The sequence below is a fragment of the Tetrao urogallus genome (assembly GCF_951394365.1).
Source record: "Tetrao urogallus genome assembly, chromosome: Z".
In the NCBI taxonomy this organism is placed as follows: Eukaryota; Metazoa; Chordata; class Aves; order Galliformes; family Phasianidae; genus Tetrao; species Tetrao urogallus.
This window is the reverse complement of record NC_136816.1, coordinates 34,118,094-34,140,043: the sequence shown is the minus strand read 5'-3', so window position 1 is coordinate 34,140,043 and position 21,950 is coordinate 34,118,094. Positions and strand designations below refer to the sequence as shown.

The following is a 21,950-nucleotide window of genomic DNA, read 5'->3' as shown; positions in this document are numbered from 1 at the left end:
CTCCAGAAGCTGTGATCAGGTTTGAAGAAGGCCTAAATATGAGCAGGAGACTGCAGCTGGGGAAGTGCTAATGAATGCATTCAGAGGGCAAACAATGAAAGGACAGTTAAGTAGGGAAGCAGATTTATTGAGGCTTGGGAGTAAAAAGGGAAACAAGTATAGAGGATTTAAGCTTGCAGTAGAAGGATAGAAATTTCGAAGATTGGAAGAGGTCTTTAATGGGAGAGAAGAACTTTGTGGGAATTGAGATGTAAGATTGGTCTGGGTAAGGCAATATTTTGCTCGCAAAAAAGTGAAGTGAAAATAAACAGGCTTTTGGTGGAGAGAATTCTCCTAAGCACAACAACTATAGAAAAAGATAACAGAAAGAGGAATGGAGAAGCGTGCCAAGTTTTCAGATTGCTCAGATGGTGGTTATTGCAAAATTCTTCAGACCTGCATATATATTATATAAGCTTAAAGGTAATGCTTACGCTACTGAGAATGATGGGTAAGGAAAAGGGGAGTGAAAAGAACCTATTCTTTTCTCATTCGTCCTCAATTATGTGTCAGAATGATCCCGTTCACTGATGTTGATCCCGAAAGTATGCATGATTTTCATGACAATTCAAATTCTTTCTGGACAGCAGTGATTTAGCTGTGTTTTGTTTACGTATCCCTCCTCCTCTGCCAGTGATTGATCACTTGCATGGAGCAGCAGGGGGAGAACTGATCCAGATGAACACTAACCTGGCAAAGAAGTTCTACTTAAATCCTAGGTTTTACATTTGTTGGAAGGCAGAAGTTCTCTGCCATGCACTCTGATTTGTTTGTACTCATTTTTAGGATACGCACAGGGCAGTTTTTATCCAGCAGTTGCGACACACACAGAACCCACAGCCACGGATTAAACTGAAGCTGTTTGGACACTCTGGCTCTGGAAAAACAACCCTTGTGGAGTCTCTCAAATGTGGCCTAATCCGAAGCTTTTTCCGAAGACGTAGGCCTAGACTCTCTTCCACGAACTCAACCAGGTTCCCACCATCTCCTTTGTCTTCCAAACCTTCAGGTATGGCTTTAACATTATAAACATTTAAATAGTAACTCATTTTTCATCTGTAGAAGTCCAAACAAGCACCTATTAACTGTGGTGTAAAAGACAGAATAGCCTATGTGTGTAAGGAATCAAAGCAAAGCAAAGATGGTATTGACTACTCTGCATGCGAACTGTTGCCTAAAATAAGAAATTAGAGGAGCAGCAGTTGTGGAGAATGAAAAATAGTTCAGCTTCTGTTTACTACTGTGGTAAGTATGTGAGCTTGAGAGAGCAGAGGACAGTACTTTGAAAACTGTATTTATTTTTACAAAAAAGTCGTAAGCTGCAGATATTGCTGCCATAATGAGATTCTACCATCATGGTTTTGGACTTAAGTTTTGTCAGCATTTTTTGTTTAAGTGTAAATTCTGTGTAAAACTAAAAGTTGCTGCATCCTCTGACAATCATTAAGTATAACCACAGATACACGAAAAAGCTTTCTGGTAAGGCACTTGGATCAGCCAAGTGGTGTCTAAAACTGTTTCTACTCAAGATGAAAAAGGAGATTTTCTAAACTGAAGTATGCATATGGTAAGGAAACCTTGCTCATGAAGTTAACCTGTGTAAGATGGAAAGAGCTGCAGGATGTGGAGAAACTAGTTAGATTTACACATCGACATGCACCTCATTCTGGAAGAGCCTGTAGTTGTGGTAGCATGCCAGAAAGAGAGGACTGTTTGCTGTAACATTGAAATACTGTGCAATGTATCCAAGCTAATCAGGCAATTTGAAGAGCTTGAATTTAAATTGCTGCTCAGAAATAATCTTATTACCTAAGTTTCAGATGAGGTCAGTGTTGTCTTTCTCTTTAAAAACCCTTGGGTATTGCTTGCAGTTTTAGGTATTATTATTTCCACATAATGCTAGAGCAAGTGCTTGCAATAGATTTCACCTCCACTTTCTCTCCTGTCATCTTTGGAAACTCTAAGGTAATTATTATGATTTGTCAAGATACCCAACACAGATTACTACACTTACCGTTCATTTATATTTGCTGTTCATTTATCAGAAGGCATTAATACCTGTGGTGGTGAGAGAATATGTAAATATTCTGTCAATCAGATGTTCTTGGATTATTAACTCACTGTGTTTTTCGATGGGAGACTAACTACACCACAAATATCGGTTCCTGGAGGCAGAGAGGAGCGTAACAGTAAGCTGAGTGGTGCAGTTAATATGACAGAAAAAAGAGATGCCATCAAAAAGAACCTGAATGATCCCAAAGAGTGGGCCCATATGAACCTAATGAGGTTCAACAAAGCCAAGTGTGAGGTGCTGCACTTGGGTTGGGGCAATCCCAGATGTATATAGGTTGGGGGAAGAAGTCCTTCTTGGCAGAGCTGCTCTCAGGGAGTTGGGGATCGCTGTGGACAAAAAGCTGAACTGCAGTGAGAGACAGCAGTGTACTCTTGCAGCCTGGAAGTCCACCTGTGCCCTGGACTGCATAAGAAGAGTGGTAGCCAGCAGAGCATGAGATGTCATTGTCCCCCTTTTCTCTGCCCTTGTGAGGCCCTAGCTGGAGTACTGCATCCAGATCTGGGGCCCCTAGCACAACAAAGATGTGGAGCTGTTGAAGCAGATCAGAAGAGTGCCATGAAGATGATCAGAGGGCTGGAGCACCTCTCCTATGAAGGAAATGTTGAAGGAGTTGGGCTTTTTCAGCTTGGAGAATGCTCTGGGGAGACTTCACTGTGGTCTTCCAGTACTTAAAGGGAGCTTACATACAGGAGGGAATATCTTACACAGGTAAATAGTAATAGGACAAGCAGGAATTATTTTAAACTAAAAAAAGAGGGAAAATTTAGATTACATTCAGGGAGAATTTTCAATGAGTGGTTAGACATTGGAAGAGGCTGCCCAGAGAACCTGTGGCTGTCCCATCCCTGGGGTTGTTTGAGGCCAGGCAGGATGGTGCCTTTGGCAACCTGATCTTGTGGTTGATTTAGCGGTTGATAGCCCTGCCTGCAGCAAAGGTGTTAGAACTAGATGATCTTTGAGGTCCCTTCCAACCCAAGCCATTCTATGATTCTATGAAGGTTCTGACTGAAGACACTTTTTAGATCACTTGATACAAGAATCAGAGAGTAACGAAATGCTGTCATACCATCATCAATTGAAAGATGATGTGTCTGTCATGCTGCTTGAAAAATCAATATGAAAGTAATGGTGAATTTGAAGCATTCACTTGAAAATAGCTTCTCTAGAACTTACATTTAAAAATTGAGCAGCACTGTTCAAGTGAATCTACTATGACATCACTTTATGTTTCAGTATCTGGTCATTTTGGATGCAAATCATTATGTAAGTCATGAATAATGTTCTGAACGGAACATTATGATCTGAGACATTTAAAACAGTCCAGTTTGTAGGGTACTTGACAACATGTTTGTTTTAAAAAATTCAGTAAAAAGAAGTCTGAATTCACTGTATTTAATTCATGTGAGCCTGAAGATTTAAATAGTCTACCAAAAGATTAAAACATGAAAGTTTTTATTATACTTCTAACTCGTATTAGAATTCAGCTTCTAATAGGGGAAAGAAATATTTACTTTCTCCAGTAGATGGTGCAAGTTAATTAAAAAGCCCTTTTTCATTTACGGAATCTGCAGTGAGCGTGAACTAAACAAATTGCTTATAAGTCAAATCACTCCAGTTAATATACTGTAACTATATATATCTAGAACTACCTGAAGAGAGGCTATAGTGAGCTGGGGGTCAGCCTCTTCACTCATGTAACTAGTGATAGGACTAGAGATAATGGCCTCAAGTTGCACCAGTGTGGATTCAGGCTGGACTACTTTTCTGTAAGAGTGCTCAAGCACTGGAATGGGCTGCCCAGGGAGGTGGTGGAGTCACCATCTTTGGAGGTGTACAGTGAACGTTTGGATTTTGTATTGAGGGACATGGTTTAGTGAGAACTATTGGCAACAGGTGGATGGTTAGACTGGATGATTGTGTAGGTCTTTTCCAACCTTACTGATTCTATAATAATTTTATCCTTAGTTACAGAATTTAACTATTCAAATGTGTAGCACTTTTATGCCAATAAAAGTAGCCCATGCTATGAAATTACAACCCTTATCTATAAAAAAAGTATACTGTTGTGGTGTAGAAGAGCTTTAACTCTTAAAGTCTTTTACTTCCAAATTATTCCTTTCCTAGCTTCCTTCCCAGTAGTATATGCGCTACAGTGCACTAAGCACCAAATGGGATCATTCTAAATTTTCCCTTTCAGCATTCAGAATAAAGATGTTGTGTGTACACACAGCTTGGTAATCATCTTTTTTTGAAGAAAAATTGAAATTTTTTATCAGTTTTTTTCTTTTTGCCTGGCATACTTATTTTGAAGTCATATGATTGTAACTTTCCCATGATTTTTAATCTTTTTTTCCTTTTCTCCAACTCAGTTTCAGTAAGCATTACGAATCTTTATCCTGGTTGTGAGAATGTCAGTGTGAGAAGCCGAAGTATGATGTTTGAGCCAGGCCTGACAAAAGGGGTATTAGAAGCTTTTGTTTCACCTGCTCACCAGTCTCATTTCTCTGCTGATGATCAGTCCACCAAGGCCATTGACATTCAGAATGCCTACTTGAATGGTAAGCAGAGGTCTGAGCTGGCATGCCTCACTTCTGTGGAGAAAGTAATGCCATGTTGCTTGTTTCTTGTTTTTAGAAGTAAAAAACATAATATATGACTTATATATGTGACTTATATATGACTTGGTATGGTAGTGACTGGTTAAGAATTCAATATTGGGGGTGGGGAGTGTTTAAGTAGAAAGTATGTCGGTGTGAAATTCTCTGCTTGTAAGACACGCAGTATCTTTTGTGTCAGATACTTATCACACAGGAATATTTTTGAGACGAGTAAGTGGGGTGGGAGGAAGAGGTTTGTTGGAATAGGAGTGGGTTAGGACACCATCTGAAGGTTCTGACACTTAGGATAGAGATTTTTGTCAGATTTAATTCAGTCCCATAGGCCCAGGTGTGTTTCCCATCTCTATGAAGGACCTAACCATTCTTACCCCCTGAGGGGGCTGGAACACATCCGGTGAGCAGCAGACTGGGACTTTTGGTTTCAGTTTTTCAGAAAGCAAGTTAAGTGTTCTGCAATTGGAACCATTTAGCAGGAAGAGAGGTCTGTCTTAGAAGATGTTTGAACCGCTCACTACTTTTCCAAAACAAAAGATGTGTAGTCTTCATCCAGTAGCTGTGTTTTGTCTTCAGTACACATAGATCCTAGTGTAACACTTTTGAGTGTGAAGATCATACAAAAGGTGCATACCAACACCCTTACTAATACCAACACCCTTACTAATAATCATAGAGGTGGTAAGATCTCTCTGTGGTAAGGATGATGTTCTGCATGCTTTAGCAGATTGCAATTGAGTTCAAATTAATCAAGCTTTTAATTTGGAGAGAGAAACCTATCTATAAATTTAGCTATGTACACTAATACATACTGTGACAAAACATTTGTCCTAGATGCTGAAGAGTTCGGCATGTAACTAAAGCTTGTTCTTTGTATGGGCTAATTTCTTCTTTCGTTATAATTTGAAATCAGGTCAAATTCTGCAGTGAAATAGTTGTGCCACAAACTCTTCAATTTTTTTTCTTTCTATTATCTTGATCTTGAAGGAAATTGTGTACATGAATGAACTCTGAATAGCAGTACTCATAACAGTAAATTTCAGGTCTCTGGCTTTTTTTCCTCCTGGAAATTTGAAGTGCATCTCAATCAGCATTTATTTAAGTAAAGGTAGTATAATTGTATCTAATTTCACACTAACCTGATAGTGAGTCTGGGAAGTGTCAATGCAGTACAACATGCTAATGGTTTTCTCACCTAAAGCTAAATAAAGCAGATCATAGAAACAAGTGTTGTGCTATTTCTGCCCCTAATATAGTGATTCTTCAGTCCTGACTTGCAAATGTGGTTTGAGTAACACAATACTGTAAAGTGAAGTGGGTTATTTGAGAATGTTCTTGGGTTGCTTTTAATACCAGCAGTTGTCCTTCAAAAGAAAAAAATCATTAAAATGCTTTTTGGGATTAGCAAGAAAAGAACAGTTGTATTTTGCAAGTAATCACTTCTATACAAGACACAAGCCAGTTTAATGTGTAAGGCTGCAGAGCATGTAAAATGCAGGTGTTTCCCTGTGACCTCCAGCTGAATGACTTAGAGAAGTGAATGTGAGAGAGGAACAAATTGTGAGGATCCAAGTTCTCAAACTCTGAGATGGTCTGAAACTTCACCATTCCTTTTGTTCATGATTGCATTTACAGTTCTGCCTTCTCAGTTGCATGCACTTCCTCTGAGAAAGTTTAAGTTAGACTGTTTGAGTTGTCTTTCCGTGATGAGTAAGGCTTCATGCTTACTGACGTGTGTTTGTCTGTTTTTTAGGAGTTGGTGATTTCAGCATCTGGGAATTCTCTGGGAATCCTGTGTATTTCTGCTGTTATGATTATTTTGCTGCAAATGATCCCACCACAATTCATATAGTGCTTTTTAGTCTTGAGGAGCCTTATGAAATCCAGTTAAACCAAGTGACCTTTTGGCTTAGTTTCCTGAAATCATTAGTCCCTGTTGAGGAGCCAATAGGTATGTTCTTTTGCTTATTAATGAAATATCACAGGAATACAAGCATTTCTCTACAGCTCTTAAATCCTCTATGTTGACTGATATTAAGCATTTTCATCCCCTTTTATTTAAGCAAAACTGAATCAATGTTTCTCAACAGTGGACAGTTCTATTTGTGGGACAAACCTGAAGAATTAATTTCATGCACCAGTTATCCACTTGAAAAAGGTCATGAGGTACAGCACAAGCTCTTGTGGCAAATGAAGTTTTATATCAGATAAGTGTTCTGGAAAAGTGTTTTAGGAGTGTTGAAACCATTTAAGGCAAGTTCTGGACATGTTGATTAAAACGCAGTTAAATCTGACACCAGTTAAATGTTTTTACAGGGTAAATTAATTTTGTGAATGTCAGCAGGAATCATAAAATCATAGAATGTTTTGGGTTGGAAGGGACCATCTAGTTCCAACCCCCCTGCTATAGGCAGAGATACCTCCCTCTAGACCACAATGCACAAAGCCCCATCCAGCCTGGCCTTGAATACTTCCAGGGAAGGGGCATTCACAGCCTCACTGGGCAACCTGTTCCAATGTCTTACCACCCTCACGGTAAAGAATTTCTTAATATCTTGTCTAAATCTACCCTCTTCCAGTTTAAAACCATTTTGCCCTGTCCTATTGCTACCTGCCCTTAGAAAATGTCCCTCCCCAGCTTTCCTGTAGGACTTCCTCAGGTACTGGGAGGCTGCTATGAAGTTTCCTCCTTCTCTTCTCCAGGCTGAACAGCCTCAGTTCTCTCAGTTCTCTCTGCTCTAGCACTCTGATCATCTTCATGACCCCCTTCTGGACCTGCTCCAACAAGAATGATATTGTAGACTGGCATTACCTCTCATTACATGCCACTCTAACCTTTAATTAGAGGTGTATTTTAGCTTTAACTTCTGGTACATCAGAATATACGGAAACCAGTACTTCTGGTTCACTTCAATTTTTTTAAGACTTTGCATGGGTTTTAAGTTAAATGACTTTGTATTCAAGCTCTTCAATGAGTTAAAAGTTCATAGAATCATATAAGTTACATAACGTAGAGTTATGCAACAGGCAAACTGATTTTAAGTTAATTTTTTGGGTTTTTTTTCCTTAAAAGCTCTGTAGGTCAAGGCATACGTACACTGTAAGGTTTGATCATGATTGTAGCTAAGCACTGGTCTGCAGTTTTGTGGAAGAACTGGTTTCACTAACAAAGTATTATGCCCACCAGAGGATCTAACTCAGCACTGATGGATGTTTATAAAAATTGCTGGGGACTAGCCAGACAAAAATACTGTATGCTTACATAGTGCAGAGTATTGCCCCTCTCTTTTTGCTTACTGCTCTCTTCTGTATGTATGATCTCAGCCTAACCGGTGATAATGATGAGCTAAAGGGCTGACCTTCAGTTTTCACCTCAGACACCTGCCTGTCTTTCATATTGCATTTTAGGCCACAACACAACGTTATGAATATAACCATTTAGGTATAATTGACTTGCAATGACTTCTGAAATTAAAAGCTCAGAAATATGCAGAAAAACATTTAAGCTAAAAATATAGTTAACTTGCAGTGTTTAAAAGCTTTTCATGTCTTGGTCTAGTAAGGAAACTTAGTTTGACTGAGTTAATACCATTATTTAGGCACTTTGCTTAAATCAGTATTTATATTGATGAGCTCTATTTGGATATTTATGTCTATTTGTAGTATTTGACATTAGTGAATAAGTTTTACTTCTGGTATTACTTACAGCTTCTAAATTCTTGAGCTCAACAAAAAAAAAATCTAAATCTGGAGAAGTCTTATCTCGAAATGCTACAAAGATGGAAAATATGGCTATTTTTAAGAATGAATCCACATTCTGCAGCTTAATCAATGAAAACGTGCTTCTGACTTGTTTTTGTCAGACAAAAACTCTAGAACTGGATGTTCTGTCATTCTTCTGAAATAATTGTCTAATAATGTCTCCTCTTTTGTGGAAGATCAGTCTGAGAAGAGATAGAAAATTCTGTGTTCCATGCTGTCTCCTCATTCATGCCATTTGTATCTTTCTTTCTTTTTCATTCTTTTTCATGGTATCTGCCAGGCTTTCCTACTTAACTCTCACCTAGGTGAGAGGTCACTGTTTGTGTAAGTACTGTAAAATAGCATTCATACCAACATATAAATGTTGTAGACATTTTGTGTTCTACCTGCATTTCCCTAAGCTTTACCTGTAGTGTTGAGGTAATGAGAAACCCATTAAAAACGCTTTTATTTTTCTTAATTATTTTTCCTTACACTGTTATAGACTGTAGTTAATAGATATATTGGTAGCGTTATTAATTAATGGTTTCGTTAAAGCAGTAAGGTCACGTGATACCAGTATTTCTGATACTATTCAAAGATTCCCGCTATTACAATTGAATGTTATGACTTTGTAAGTGGCTAACAGCCAGAACAGCAGTGGTTTTGTTGAATAGAATAGACGTAGCTGTGCTTAGAAGTTCATAAATCCACTGCAGAAGTGAGCGTTATCAAGAACAAAATGCGTGCTGCTCCTTCCCCGGCTCTGTAAGGCACCCATCCTCCTGGACATATCTCATAGTAAGGAAGTGTTCTTGTTTCCTTTTTAGCATTTGGCGGAAGGCTGAAAATTCCCCTGCGTGTTGTTTTGGTTGCCACACATGCTGATATAGTCAATCTTCCTCGGCCTGCCGGGGGGGAGTTTTGGTATGACAAGGATACGTCATTCTTGAAAGAAATCAGGAACAGGTAAGGAGGGATTATATTTATTGGTAGTGGTGTATGTGTGAGTTTCAAAGAATGTATACTAAAATATACGAGAACATGGAAAAGGTTTTTTATTTGGCTAAAGCTTTGATATTAGCACAGAAAGAAGTGTCTTATTTTGAAGATTTCTTTTTTTTAATGAAAATATTCAGAAAGCTTAGTCTGTGAGGGAGTAGGTGGAAAAAAATTGTCAATACTGTTTTTCAGTGAGTGAGCTGCCCTAAGTGAGCTCACATGAGCAAATAATGCATAATATGACTGAGGCTCAGAAGTCTCACCTTGAAGATGGGTTAGATCCAGTAGCCAGTGTCAACATTCTTGTGTCAGTTTTGCACCAGTCTCAGAAAAGTGGGCAGTTTTTCTGAGCTGCAGCCTGCAGGAGTGAAAGAGGAAGTTTCACAGGGCAGCCACCTTTTAATCTGAATTGATTCAGGATTGGTAGGAGAAAAATTAAGCCAAGTCTGGAGGCAGTACCCATACACAGTTTGTGAAGAACTGGACATGGTGGAGTACATACAAAATCAATAAAATCTTTTGATCAACAAAAGATCAACCAAAAGGTATTCAGTAGTCAGAAAAGCTTTTCAGCTTCTTGAGCACGTCTGATTGTCAGTAACATACAACAGAAGACTTCTACAAACTAAGGAGTATTATAGGAGTATTCACATATTTGTGTTACCCACAAAACGGATAATGTGGTGTCTCAATCAATTGAAATGAACTATCACAATATATATAGATTTCAGCATCAAAGCTTACATCCGTTTAAATGCAGATCATTCCAGAGCTAAGAAAATAAGTATGTGCGATTGAAAAGTTAAATAAAAGTGAGAAATAGAGCTAGTGTCTGTATTGATGGAAACTAAACTATTTTAATTGAGTAGGAATTAAACAGCAAATTTCAAGACCTTTAAAAATGAATTCCTATTATCCGTTATCTAGTAAAATGTGTTATTACAAGAGCTGGGATGGAGTTAAACTTCACTTAGGACTCCTCAGCCTTCTTCCGTTGGAAAGATAATAATATACTGTCAATTTATCTGCTTAGGATCAAAAAAACTAGAGAGCAACTATTCTGTCTTTCCTTACAAAATATCTTACCATAATTGGTACTGCACATACACATTACTCTTCAAAGGAATGCCACTGGATTAAGAAAATAGATATGGGACTGAGTAAACAATGCTGTCTCTCTTTATCTTTAAGATTTGGAAATGATCTTCAGATTTCAGAGAAGTTATTTGTGTTGGATGCTGGAGCATCTGGATCTAAAGATATGAAGCTTCTTCGAAATCACTTACAAGAAATAAGAAGCCAAATAATTTCTGTAAGTAATATCAATGGTCTGGTTTGTGCCAGCCAAAATGTGAAAACCTAGGACAGGAATTTTTTTTTCTGTAAACTTATTACTTAATTTCAGGAATTAGAAATGAAACAACAAATTATTGACATGAAGGATTCTGTCAGCAGTTCCAAAATTGTTGGCATATTGTACAGATACCAAAAATAGCCTTTCTTTGAAAGAAATTATTGGGATTCTCAGTTTAAAGCTATATTTTCATATTTTGAGTTGACAGAGATTGGACTCCAGTGCTTGTGCCATTGTTTGTTTTATACTATGTGACACAGTAGTATGACAAAGAAATTGAATGTATTTGATGCAGATGTTTTTCAAAAAGACCAGGGTTGAACACTTTACATACTGGTGTGCAAACTTATAATATAGATAATATATAGATTCTTTTATTGAAAAATTATGTACTTAGATTTTTCATAGTTGTGTATGAAACTAAGGGTAAAATTGCCCCTAACTGTATGTAATTACCATGGATCTACACAAACTTCAGTACTAAGGGTGACCAATTTTGAAGTCTATCATTTAAATTCTTCATATTAAAGTCCTTCTTAACTGTATGACATGCCAACACAACGTTCTGTGGCTGCTTCTGTTAGGTGTAAAAGAAACAATGAAATAAAAGGTAAGTGTTGCTGAGTTCACTCTCAGATTCAAGGAAGAAGGTTTTTTTAATGTTAAAAAATGTAGCCTATTTAATGTTCTCAACGGTGTCTTGATTTTAATAAGTTTTTCTTTGACAGAACTTTTTTTTTTGTAGCAGTTTCCATTAGATGAAATTTGAGAGGTCCTTATTGCATACAGATTGATTGGGTGCTGTGGCTGGAGACTGCAAGACATAGTCATCAGTAATGTCCAGAACAGTCAATAGATAAATATGCTATCTGTATGTATTATCTTATATTCTGCAGTGTCGCCTGTTGAAATGTCCAGAACAGACAGTGGTGAGTACGGACTTCAGTTAATTGCGCAGCTGTTTCAGGAATATATTTCATTAAGAAAAAGTAGATCTTCTCCTAAGTTCGTAACAGGTGGTAGAGTAACAGTCCATCACAAGGGGACCCTTTAGACATGTGTATATATATCATGTACGTACTAGACCTCAATGTTAGCAGAGTACAGTTACAAGATGTTTTCTGTGCTTTTTGTAAGACTTGCCCACCTATGACTCTTCTGTGTGAAAAAATTATCTCCATGCTGCCTTCATGGAGAAAAATGAATGGACCCAACCAGTTGATGTCCTTGCAGCAGTTTGTGTATGATGTACAGGAGCAGCTTAATCCCCTAGCAAATGAAGATGACCTGCGGCACATTGCACAGCAGTTGCATAGCATAGGAGAAGTGAGTGCTTTTTATCTAAACTATGTATTCTTACTATCAAAGTACTTCTCTGGTTGAATATTGCTTAATAGGATGTAAGTAAATGTCTGTAGTTATTTCCTTCTACTTGTCCTTTCAAGACATCATAAGTAATAGACTAGTTAATAATGCTTTTTGTTATCATTATTGTTTTGGTGTACGTGTTCTATTCAACATTATTTCTATGAGACAGAAAGAGCTGCAGTTCATTGCTATAATTGTAACATCATAAAATACATAGGATATGCTATTGTTAGCATCTTGAAATTAGGTAGTGAAATGAGATGAGAAATTTGTCTGTCTCTTAGAAATTGAATTGTAGGAAAACACCTTTGCATAAATAGCTTGCAGAGCATTGGCTAGGCTGTAATGCTGTTGGGTTCTGATGGCTTTATTATTAATGGAAGCCAAGAGTCAGTTCTTAGTTCTGAGTATTTGCAAGAAACTAAAATGCAGTTCAGGCTCTGTCAGCTGTGTTATTTAAGTGATTTGGTCAATAGGTTAGGAGAGACAGAATGTGGAGTACCATCTTGTTCTCCATAAAATACCGATAATAGCTTTCCTATTTATAAACAGATTAACATTATGCAGAGTGAAACAGTTCAAGACGTTGTTCTTCTGGATCCTCGCTGGCTCTGTTCAAATGTCCTAGGAAAAATCCTGTCAATAGAGAGCCCAAAAGCTCTCCATCACTATAGAGGTCGATACACTATAGAGGACATACAGCGTCTGGTAACAGATAGTGATGTGGAAGAACTGATACAGATTTTGGACGCTATGGATATTTGTGCAAGAGACCTTAGCAGTGGAGCAATGGTGGATATTCCTGCTCTCATCAAGACTGACAATCTCCACAGGTCTTGGACAGAGGAAGAGGATGAGGTACTGATTTATGGTGGTGTTAGAATTGTTCCTGTGGAACATCTTACCCCATTTCCTTGTGGAATTTTTCATAAAGTTCAGGTGAATCTCTGCAGGTGGATTCATCAACAAAGCACCGAGGGAGATGCTGATATACGTCTGTGGGTAAATGGATCAAAGATCATGAATCGTGGTGCTGAGCTTTTAGTGCTGCTTGTCAACCATGGTCAGGGCATAGAGGTTCAAGTTAGAGGACTGGAAACAGAGAAGATCAAGTGCTGTTTACTTTTGGATTCTGTATGCAGCACCATTGATAACTTAATAGCCACAACCTTACCAGGCCTTTTGACTGTAAAATACTACCTTAGTCCTCAGCAGCTGAGGGAACATCATGAACCAGTAATGGTCTATCAGCCTAGAGACTTCTTCCGTGCACAGAGTCAAAAGGAGACATCACTAACTAACACCATGGGGGGATATAAAGAGAGCTTTAGTAGTATACTGTGTTTTGGGTGTCTTGATGTCTACTCTCAAGGAAGCCTAGGAATGGATATTCATGTTTCAGATCTGAATCTACTCACCAGGAGAAAACTGAGCCGACTTCTGGATCCACCTGATCCCATGGGCAAAGATTGGTGCCTTCTGGCCATGAACCTGGGCCTCCCTGATCTGGTTGCAAAGTACAATACAAATAATGGAACACAAAATGACTTTCTGTCAAGCCCAGTCCATGCCCTGCTGCAGGAGTGGAGTAATGCTCCAGAGAGCACTGTAGGAATCCTAATGTCTAAGCTGAGGGAATTAGGTCGCAGAGATGCAGCAGACTTTTTACTCAAGGCATCTTCTGTATTCAAAATAAATTTTGATGCTAATGGTCAAGAGGCTTATGCTTCAAGTTGCAACAGTGGCACATCTTATAATTCAATTAGCTCTGTAGTATCACGGTAAGAAACAGGTGTTTTGCATAGATATGTTTTCAAATTGCAGAAAAGATAAAAGTGCGAGAGTTTCTGTACCTTCTCAATTATGAGGTTTTACGTCAAAGGATTTTTATCCTTCTTCAGCAGCACCTTTTTGTGCTTAAGCTTTCTACTTCTGGCTGAACTGTTGCTTTTTATTTGACCTCTTAAAGGCTGGTGTACTTCTGATGTGTTAAAAGTTATTACAGATACATAATGTGCTGCTTAATACTGATGTTTTAACTGGAAAGTCTTTCAACTCTGGATGTATCACAACTGTTTTATGAAGTAATTCTCCCTGTAAAAGGAAAGGGGAGAAGAATAGCACATAGTACATGAAATGTGTATTTCTTATGTCCATTTTTTTCTTTAAAATGCTGTCCTCTGTTTAACACTTTTTTATATTTTTTAAGGAGGGAAATCCACCTACATTGGTGATTAGTCTGCCTGAATATAACACCACATTGTTTTTAGCTGAAAAAGCGAGTGCCTTTTGCAGAAGAGGGGGGTTCCATTGGTTTGAATGACCCTGCTGGAGTTACAAGAACATGCTACCTCTGTTTCACTGAAATTGTCTGCATGCTTATCATTGCAAGTGGTGCTTGCCTTTTAATTTTTCCCTTATTTCTAAGACATTGGTAATGACTCATGCAGAGCGTTCATGTGCCAATACTGTGGGTACAGATGTGTGATACCTGTCAACTTTGATTACAGTCAAATCATAATGTGAAAACCTCTTAACCTTGCCAATTACCATGCTTCTTTATTACCATTTACCTCAGGTAAAAGTTTGTTCATTATGGAGTTCAAAAAGGATATACATGTGTTAGATACCGCAGAATAATACTGTATGGCTGTCAGTTGTAATTTGTGTATACCAAATTGTTTTCTGCTATTAGATCCTAAGTTACTTCTTGTACTTGAAAATTTTAACGGGGATAAAAACAAAAGGACACAAGATTTCCTGCAGTGAGAACTTTAAAATTGATATGAGGGGATAAAGCGCATTCTGTTCTAAAAAGCATGTAATTTTAATGGTGCAATGTGTTTGTGTATATATATATTGTATGTATATATATTAATACTATTTTTTCCTTAATCTTACCATGTAGTAAAATTTTAAAGCATTTTTCTACAAATAAACTGTTGCTTGTTGCATCACTTTTATCTGTATCCTGTACCTTAAGTGGACCAAGCCTCCTCTTTTCCTTATAACCACAGTCCTGCAGAGGCAGTGCCTGACTTCTGACGTTCCGACCACCTCCTGTGTCACACCAGGGAGCTCTCTCAGTATGCTGTGGAAGTATTTATATTTTATTAGGTGGCTCCTCTGCTGTGGAGTAGGTGTGCGTTCATTTTGACATCCCTGTGTATGCTGCAGAACAGCACTAGGTCTTAAAAAAGCTAATTGCTGTTTCCCACTGCTTTCTATATGTATTTTGTCATGTCTTCATTACATCCTTCACCTGATATCACTGAGCTCCTTTGTTGAATGTTTTTCCAAAATGCCTAGTCTGCACTAAGAACCGTACCTAATGAGCAGTCCAACCGTCAGGTACCTCTGCTCTGGTGTTTTACTACCATTGACAAAGAGCTGAGGTTCTCCCTCCCCTGTCTGCTGTGAGTTGCTCACTGAAGAGTCCTGGATCTGTGGATATGTGCGTCTTGCTTGTTTTGTAATTCTTCCTGTGTAGCTCATTTCTTTATCCTCAGCCTCATATCTGAAGGTGAGTCCAGCCTCTGAGTTAGCTTTGCTGAGACTATATGGCTGCAGAGGGCTGGGACCAGCTAAAGAAACTGTGTGAGAGTGCAGGCTGCTGTAAGATGCTTTTGGTGTGCAGGTCTGCCAGCAGTGCCTGCTGTTTTAAGTCTTCATTCACCATTGTACAGTGGTGAAATGGTGGAGAGGAAAGACAGGTAGATCTTCACATGCCTACCTCCCCTGATGCTTTAAGGACATTGCCGATCTATGTTTGACTTACAAATTTGGGAGTATTATGTTTGTTTTGTTTTTTTTTAATTTATTTTGTTCTGGTTTTCTACCCTTCCCAATAGTACATTCTTGTCAATTCTCTGCTTCCATTTACTGTAAAATGCAGTCCTGGGAGTAGTGGATGCTATAACAGTTCTCTGAGTAGTGGAAAATGCTTACTGCATGCATCGTTTCCAGCTTTTATGGTAATAGGTTCAGGAAAGTGAATCACTGTCATAGGGTAGCTTTGGATTGCGTCCCTATAAGTCATGTGCCATATTACTGAGATTCCAGAAAAAATCATAGTTGTAAATTATTATTTCAACAGAAAAAGGTTAGCAAAGTGATACAAGTGGGCATTCTTAGCACTCTTCAATTTTACTGATTCCCTGTTTTGTTTTAATGCAACAAAAAGCAGAGCTTCATTCCTCAGTTTTTATGGGTGTGTTTGAAAGGCAGTAGCCCTGACTCACTCTGGAAACATGGGCAGTGGCATCTTACAAGATTAAAAAAAAAAAAAAAAAAACTTTGGCTGGTAGTTTTGTTTGTTTGTGACATAAACATACTAACCATGTAAACTTAGCTGCTTATAGTGAAACAAGTAAAGTTGGATACTGATCATTAGACTCCTCTTCACAGCTGCATGATTTGATGGTATAGAGGTTAGTCCTAGTGTTCATCAGTGATATAGACAAATTCAAAAATGCAATGCAATTACTCAAGACCAAGACACATGATAGATTGTTCTCCAGTTCATAAATTTGTTATTGACATCTGAACTTAAATTCTGAAAAATTGTTTTTCCAAGTATCTTTTCCCAGATACGTAGCACTATGCATGGGATAGGGGAGTACTTCATGTTGCTGTGTGTATTAGGAGCTGATTTTATATCTCATGGAAGTTTTGCTGTAGACCAGCTGGTGAGATCAGTGTCTCCATGCAAATTACTGAGGGTGGGACAAGAAGGGCATCTAGAGGTGACAGTGGGTGGAGATGGGTATAAATTACTCTTTTCACCTTAAGAGAATGTAAACCAGAGACAGCCACAGGTTTCAGAAACCTTATGATTCAAATGATTGAGAAAGACTTATGAAACTACGGGATTTAGCAACTCTACAGTGTAAGGGACTAAGAGGCAGGAGGCTCAGAAAGGAGCCAGAAACTTGCTTTGTAAGTGGTTGTGTTTCTCTAGAGTAGTGGTGAAACTTATCCTGCACTGGCTGCATTCTCCAACCCTAGCCAAAGTTATGTGTTGGTGTATTACAGCTTTTGTATTCCAAAGAAGCTGTGTTGGAGCATTGTTTAAAAAAGATTCCTTGATTTGAATCATGTCACTGTTTTAGTTTTGCAAATGAAATTGAAGAATGATGCACAAATTGTAACACCAAAGAAAGTAAATGGAGCATGCAGTGCATTGAAACCTGTCTAGGTTTTCAGCAGACGGAGCAGTGCAGCATCTTCTTTGAAGGTGGCCTGACTGTACTAGGTACCAAATTAAAATATTTCTACTTTGCTGTAACTAGCTTGTTAAAATTCACAAATAACATTACATGGGTTCATTTCCATCTTTTCAGTCTTTCTCTGATTTGGAAGGCGAAGTAGGAGGAAAAAAAAAAGGAAGAAAACAATGCTGAGGAACTTGTTTTCTAAAAGGGCTAAGCGGCTCAAACTTAGCTTCTGAGAGATCTCCAGCAGCCAGGGGAGATGTAGACATAAGGCTGCATAGCAACAGTTTGCCCTAATAAGCTTTACTGGAACAGCAGGCCAGTGGGAAATGCTGCCTCTAAGCTGAATGAGTGTCCCTGTGCCCTGGTTTGCATTAACCAAATGAACAGCATTTCTGCAGTACCCAGATTGCCCTGAGATGAGGTTCAAATCCAAACTATGCCCATTTAACAATCATTCTTGAAAATGCAGCCATGTTGCTGACTCAGCTGGGCAAACCTGGAGAACAACCACCCTGCACTGAGAACGCCCCACCTGCTCTCTGAGTCCTACTCTCACCGTGTCAGGTCACCATGCATCAAACATGTGTTCACATCCCTATGCAGAAAGGAAGACTGAAGGCAGTCCTTTGGGGCTGGCAAAGGTGCTGAAAAAATGCCTACACACTCTGCAGCTTGCTGCCAGAGAGGTTGGAAGCCAGAGCCATGCTGTCTTCTCCAACAGAAATGGGGCACTTCTTGTAAGTGCTGGGGCACTTCTGGCAGCTCTATGTCTGGGTTCAGGAATATGTGCTTGCTCCTTTCAGCACGGGTATCACGTGGCAAAGCTGAAAGGTGCCTTCCCTGTACACTGCCACGGCTGGGCCTCACCAGCCCAAGCAGCTCAGGATGTCTGTGCTGGAGAGCAGAGGTGCTCCTGCTGCATTTCAGTGATGTTTGCGTGAATGAGTAAGGGCTGACATAAGACACCAGCATGTGGTATGTGGCAGGGAGTAAGAAGTTGCACTTTTCAAAACTGTGCTAAGAAAGCATGGGAAAGAAGGGCTTCATGTCAGGGGGGTCAGCCCGCACTGATGCAGTTAGCGCAGTGTGTGTGACTCTCTGAGTCACCGTGTGTCTCACTTTTCAGCTGCCCCTTCCATTGCAAAATCTGCTGGTTTAGCACAGCCACAAAGAATACTTTCATTGTTGTAGTCTGTTGTCCCATAAAGATAAATGAGTCTCACAGGGGCATTCCCTCAGCGGGCCAGTTTACATGCCCATGTGTTTGTAGCAGAGAGGATCAGATAAGTAAAGTGAGTGCAAGGAGAAAGATCACTTGCTGGGAAGTAAGGGATATCAATAAATCCTGTAATTTCTATATTTGCATTCAAAGTCCTACAGCTATACAGCATTGGCATCTATATATCTATTTTTTAATTCTGACTTTTTATTGATTTAAATGCAAAGAATAGTTACTCTGCAAAGTGCTGAGCACTGTCAGCTACTGCTGAAGCTAAAGCTTTCATTCCTCTGAAAAACACAGGTCAATAGGTCTTGAATGTTGCGGTAAAGGCAGTGTCTGTGCACGTGAAAGCTGGAGACAAACCCAGATGAGATCCAGGACAGAACAAGCTCCTTCTTTTCTAAGCCCATTGTGTGGATGATTTCATCATTGCTAAGGCACATATCTTCAGAACATGCAAGAAAGAGATTGCTTCAAGGCATTTTCATCCATTTGATAGCAAGGGCTAGATTATTTCATTATTGAGTTAAACCCCCACCCTGTAGCACTAATGTGTTTTGAGTCAAACATTTCTACAGACTTCTGGGGACTATTGATAGCTGGAAAGTGTTGTAACAATTAGGAAATCGTGAAATAGGATGAGTTCTGCAACCAAATTAGCACTATATTAGGATGGGATTAATTTCCTTGGATGCTCATAGGCAGAAGGAAATACTGCTTGCAGCTTTTAGACCCGGCAGTCAAGTAGTAGTAAGGATTTCAGAGGAAGTTTGAGGCAGGGACGTACAGCAGCAGGCTGCTTACAGAGATTCTTAAGGGAGTCATGTGAACACTTAAACTCATGGATTAATGCAGTTTTAGTGCATGCTCCAAGAACTGAACAAGACCCAGAGCTTGGAAGTGCTGCTGGGAAGAGAGGGGTTTCCAGATGCAGAGTACAGCCTTCTTATCCAAGGTTGTACAATCTAGCTAAGGCAGTGGTTTCTGCCTGCTAGAGAAAACAGGAAAATGAACATAACTGGCTGCGGTTTGGATGGATATATGAGGCAGGTGTAAGTACCAGACTCAGCCACACAAAGCCACAGTTACCACTTCATTAGCTCTCTAGGTATCAATGTTCTTTTGTTCTTAACAGAAGAGCAACTTTTCAAGAACAGTGGAAAGTCAAGGAGTGCTAGAACAAGAACTGGTTACCCAGCCACGATTCTGCAGTATGCAGCTCGGATTATCTTGTTTCTGACTACTGTGGCTACAGAAGCTCCTATAGCCACTAAAGAAACGCATATGTGACAAAGAGAAATTGTTGTTTGTTTGTTTGTTTTTAATGCATTGAGCTGCGCTAAGGATATCCAGTTATTTAAATTGCTAATCTCATACATTTGTACAAGTATGGTGGTTTCACAGCTGTCCTACTGGACAGCTGCTTGAAGATATAGAGTGGTGCTGCACAGCTGGTGCGATGTGCACCTTGCAGCATGAGGTGGACGCAGAGGTGCTGCTGAGGCCACTAGCTGCTGGCACAGTGAGTCTGCGGGCCTCAATCCCCGGATAGACCTGGCCCAGTTGCAGAACAACAGAATATCCCAAACCAGGAGAGACACCTGGCTCCACTCAGGACTATTCAAAATCCAAACCCTATGTCTGAGCGTGGTGTCCAAAGGCTCCTTGAACTCTGGCACCTGGGGCCGTGCATGCTGCCCTGTGCAGCCCGTCCCATGCCCACCGCCCTGTGGTGCAGAACTGTCCCCAACCCCCAGCTGCCCTCCCCTCACACAGCTCCATGCCGTTCCCTCGGCCCTGCCGCTGTCACACAGAGCAGAGCTCAGCGCTGCCCCTCCGCTCCCTGTGAGGAGCTGCAGCCGCCCTTAGGTCTTCCCACAGCCTGCCCTGCTCTGAGCTGAACGCACCCAGGGACCTCAGCTGCTCCTCACACATCTTCCCTTTCTCATAGACCCTCTTTGGTCCTAGAAAACTCTGTTGTGTGGGGTGGATGTGTCCATCCTGGATCACCCATGGTTTTAATAACAATGCAAAATACCGTGTCTCTTGGAGACAAGAGAGGGGAGAGTTAAATTATTTTCTTCATAGTGCAATTCACTTAAAGTATCTTTCACTTTCTCTCAGAGAGCCCTGGAACAGGCTGTGTAAGAACATGGAGATGTCTCAGAAATTCAGGCCTGCATGTCCGTCTGCATGCAGCCACGTTACTGCATCAGGCAATAATGGAAATACTAAACATTATGGTGCTTCTTGGTCTCCACATTTTCTTTTTCACTCCCAAAAGTAATACTGGTTTCTATGAAAAAAGTTTTCAGTATATGTTTTCCATCTCTATTTCTAGTCATTGTTTCTGAAATGTGACTTGAATGACATCTCTGAAATAAATTTTTTCCCCAACAGAGAAATATAACTCTTGGGAGCATTTTTCTACTCATAGAAGCTACTGATAGAGACTACCTCCAACAGATTTGACAGGTTTTACCTGTATCACAAATATCTGCAGTCTTTCCTTCCAGCTTAGTCCAAATTTCAGGAACTATTTTCAAATTCAAGAAGCCAGATAATGCTTTTCCTAACCTCTGCTGCCAGAGGCTTTTCTATGATGACTGGAGCTAAGCAAATAAAACCTTCTGGACACCAGGAATGCAATAATAATTAAGTGTTGAAATAGCCAGACTAGAAGGCATGTTGATGGAACTCTCCTTTGTGAGACATCTACACTGCTTTCTGTAGGGAGAAGAGGTGGTTTTAGATGTCATTGGGAAGCAGAGACAAACTGCTCTGCTTCCCATTCTGCATTATTTTTTGGCCGAAAAAGACCTGTGGGTAATGGTGGATGATAAGGTGGATATGAGCCAGCAATGTGTTCTTGCAACCCAGAAAGCCAACCATATCCAGGGCTATACCAAAAGAAGTGTGGCCAGCAGGTTGAGAGATCCTGCCTCTCTGCTCTGAGGCCTCACCTGGTGTACTGTGTCCAAGAGAGACAGAGAGATGTAGACCTGGTGGAGTGCATCCAGAGGACGGCCATAAAAATGATCCACAGAATGGAACACCTCTCCTATGAGGGCAGGCTGGGAGAGCTGGGGCTGTTGGAGAGGAGAAGGCTGCAAGGTGACCTGATCACAGTCTTTCAGTACCTAAAAGGCAGCTGTAGGAAAGGGGGCAGGCTCTTTAGCAGGGTGTGTGCTGATAGAACAAGGGGAAGTGGCTTCAGGCTCAGGAAGGATAAATTTAAGTTAGATATAAAGAGAAATCTTTTACAGTGGAGGTAATGAGGCACTGGAACTGATTACCTAGTGCTGTTGATGACCCATCCCTG

The 21,950-nt window shown here is 39.8% G+C and overlaps 1 protein-coding gene across 1 annotated transcript in view; it reads left to right on the top strand.

The window, feature by feature from the left end:
• Positions 1-13,975, top strand: part of DAPK1 (death associated protein kinase 1) — a gene marked incomplete at both ends in the record, with an annotated part of 90,870 nt that extends 76,895 nt beyond the window's left edge. The window contains 7 exons of the mRNA XM_079548349.1: positions 826-1,048; positions 4,483-4,671; positions 6,479-6,676; positions 9,297-9,435; positions 10,660-10,780; positions 11,960-12,148; positions 12,743-13,975. Coding sequence (XP_079404475.1) covers positions 826-1,048; positions 4,483-4,671; positions 6,479-6,676; positions 9,297-9,435; positions 10,660-10,780; positions 11,960-12,148; positions 12,743-13,975 — 2,292 coding nt within the window. The remainder of the gene's footprint in view (positions 1-825; positions 1,049-4,482; positions 4,672-6,478; positions 6,677-9,296; positions 9,436-10,659; positions 10,781-11,959; positions 12,149-12,742) is intronic.
• Positions 13,976-21,950: the final 7,975 nt, after the last annotated feature.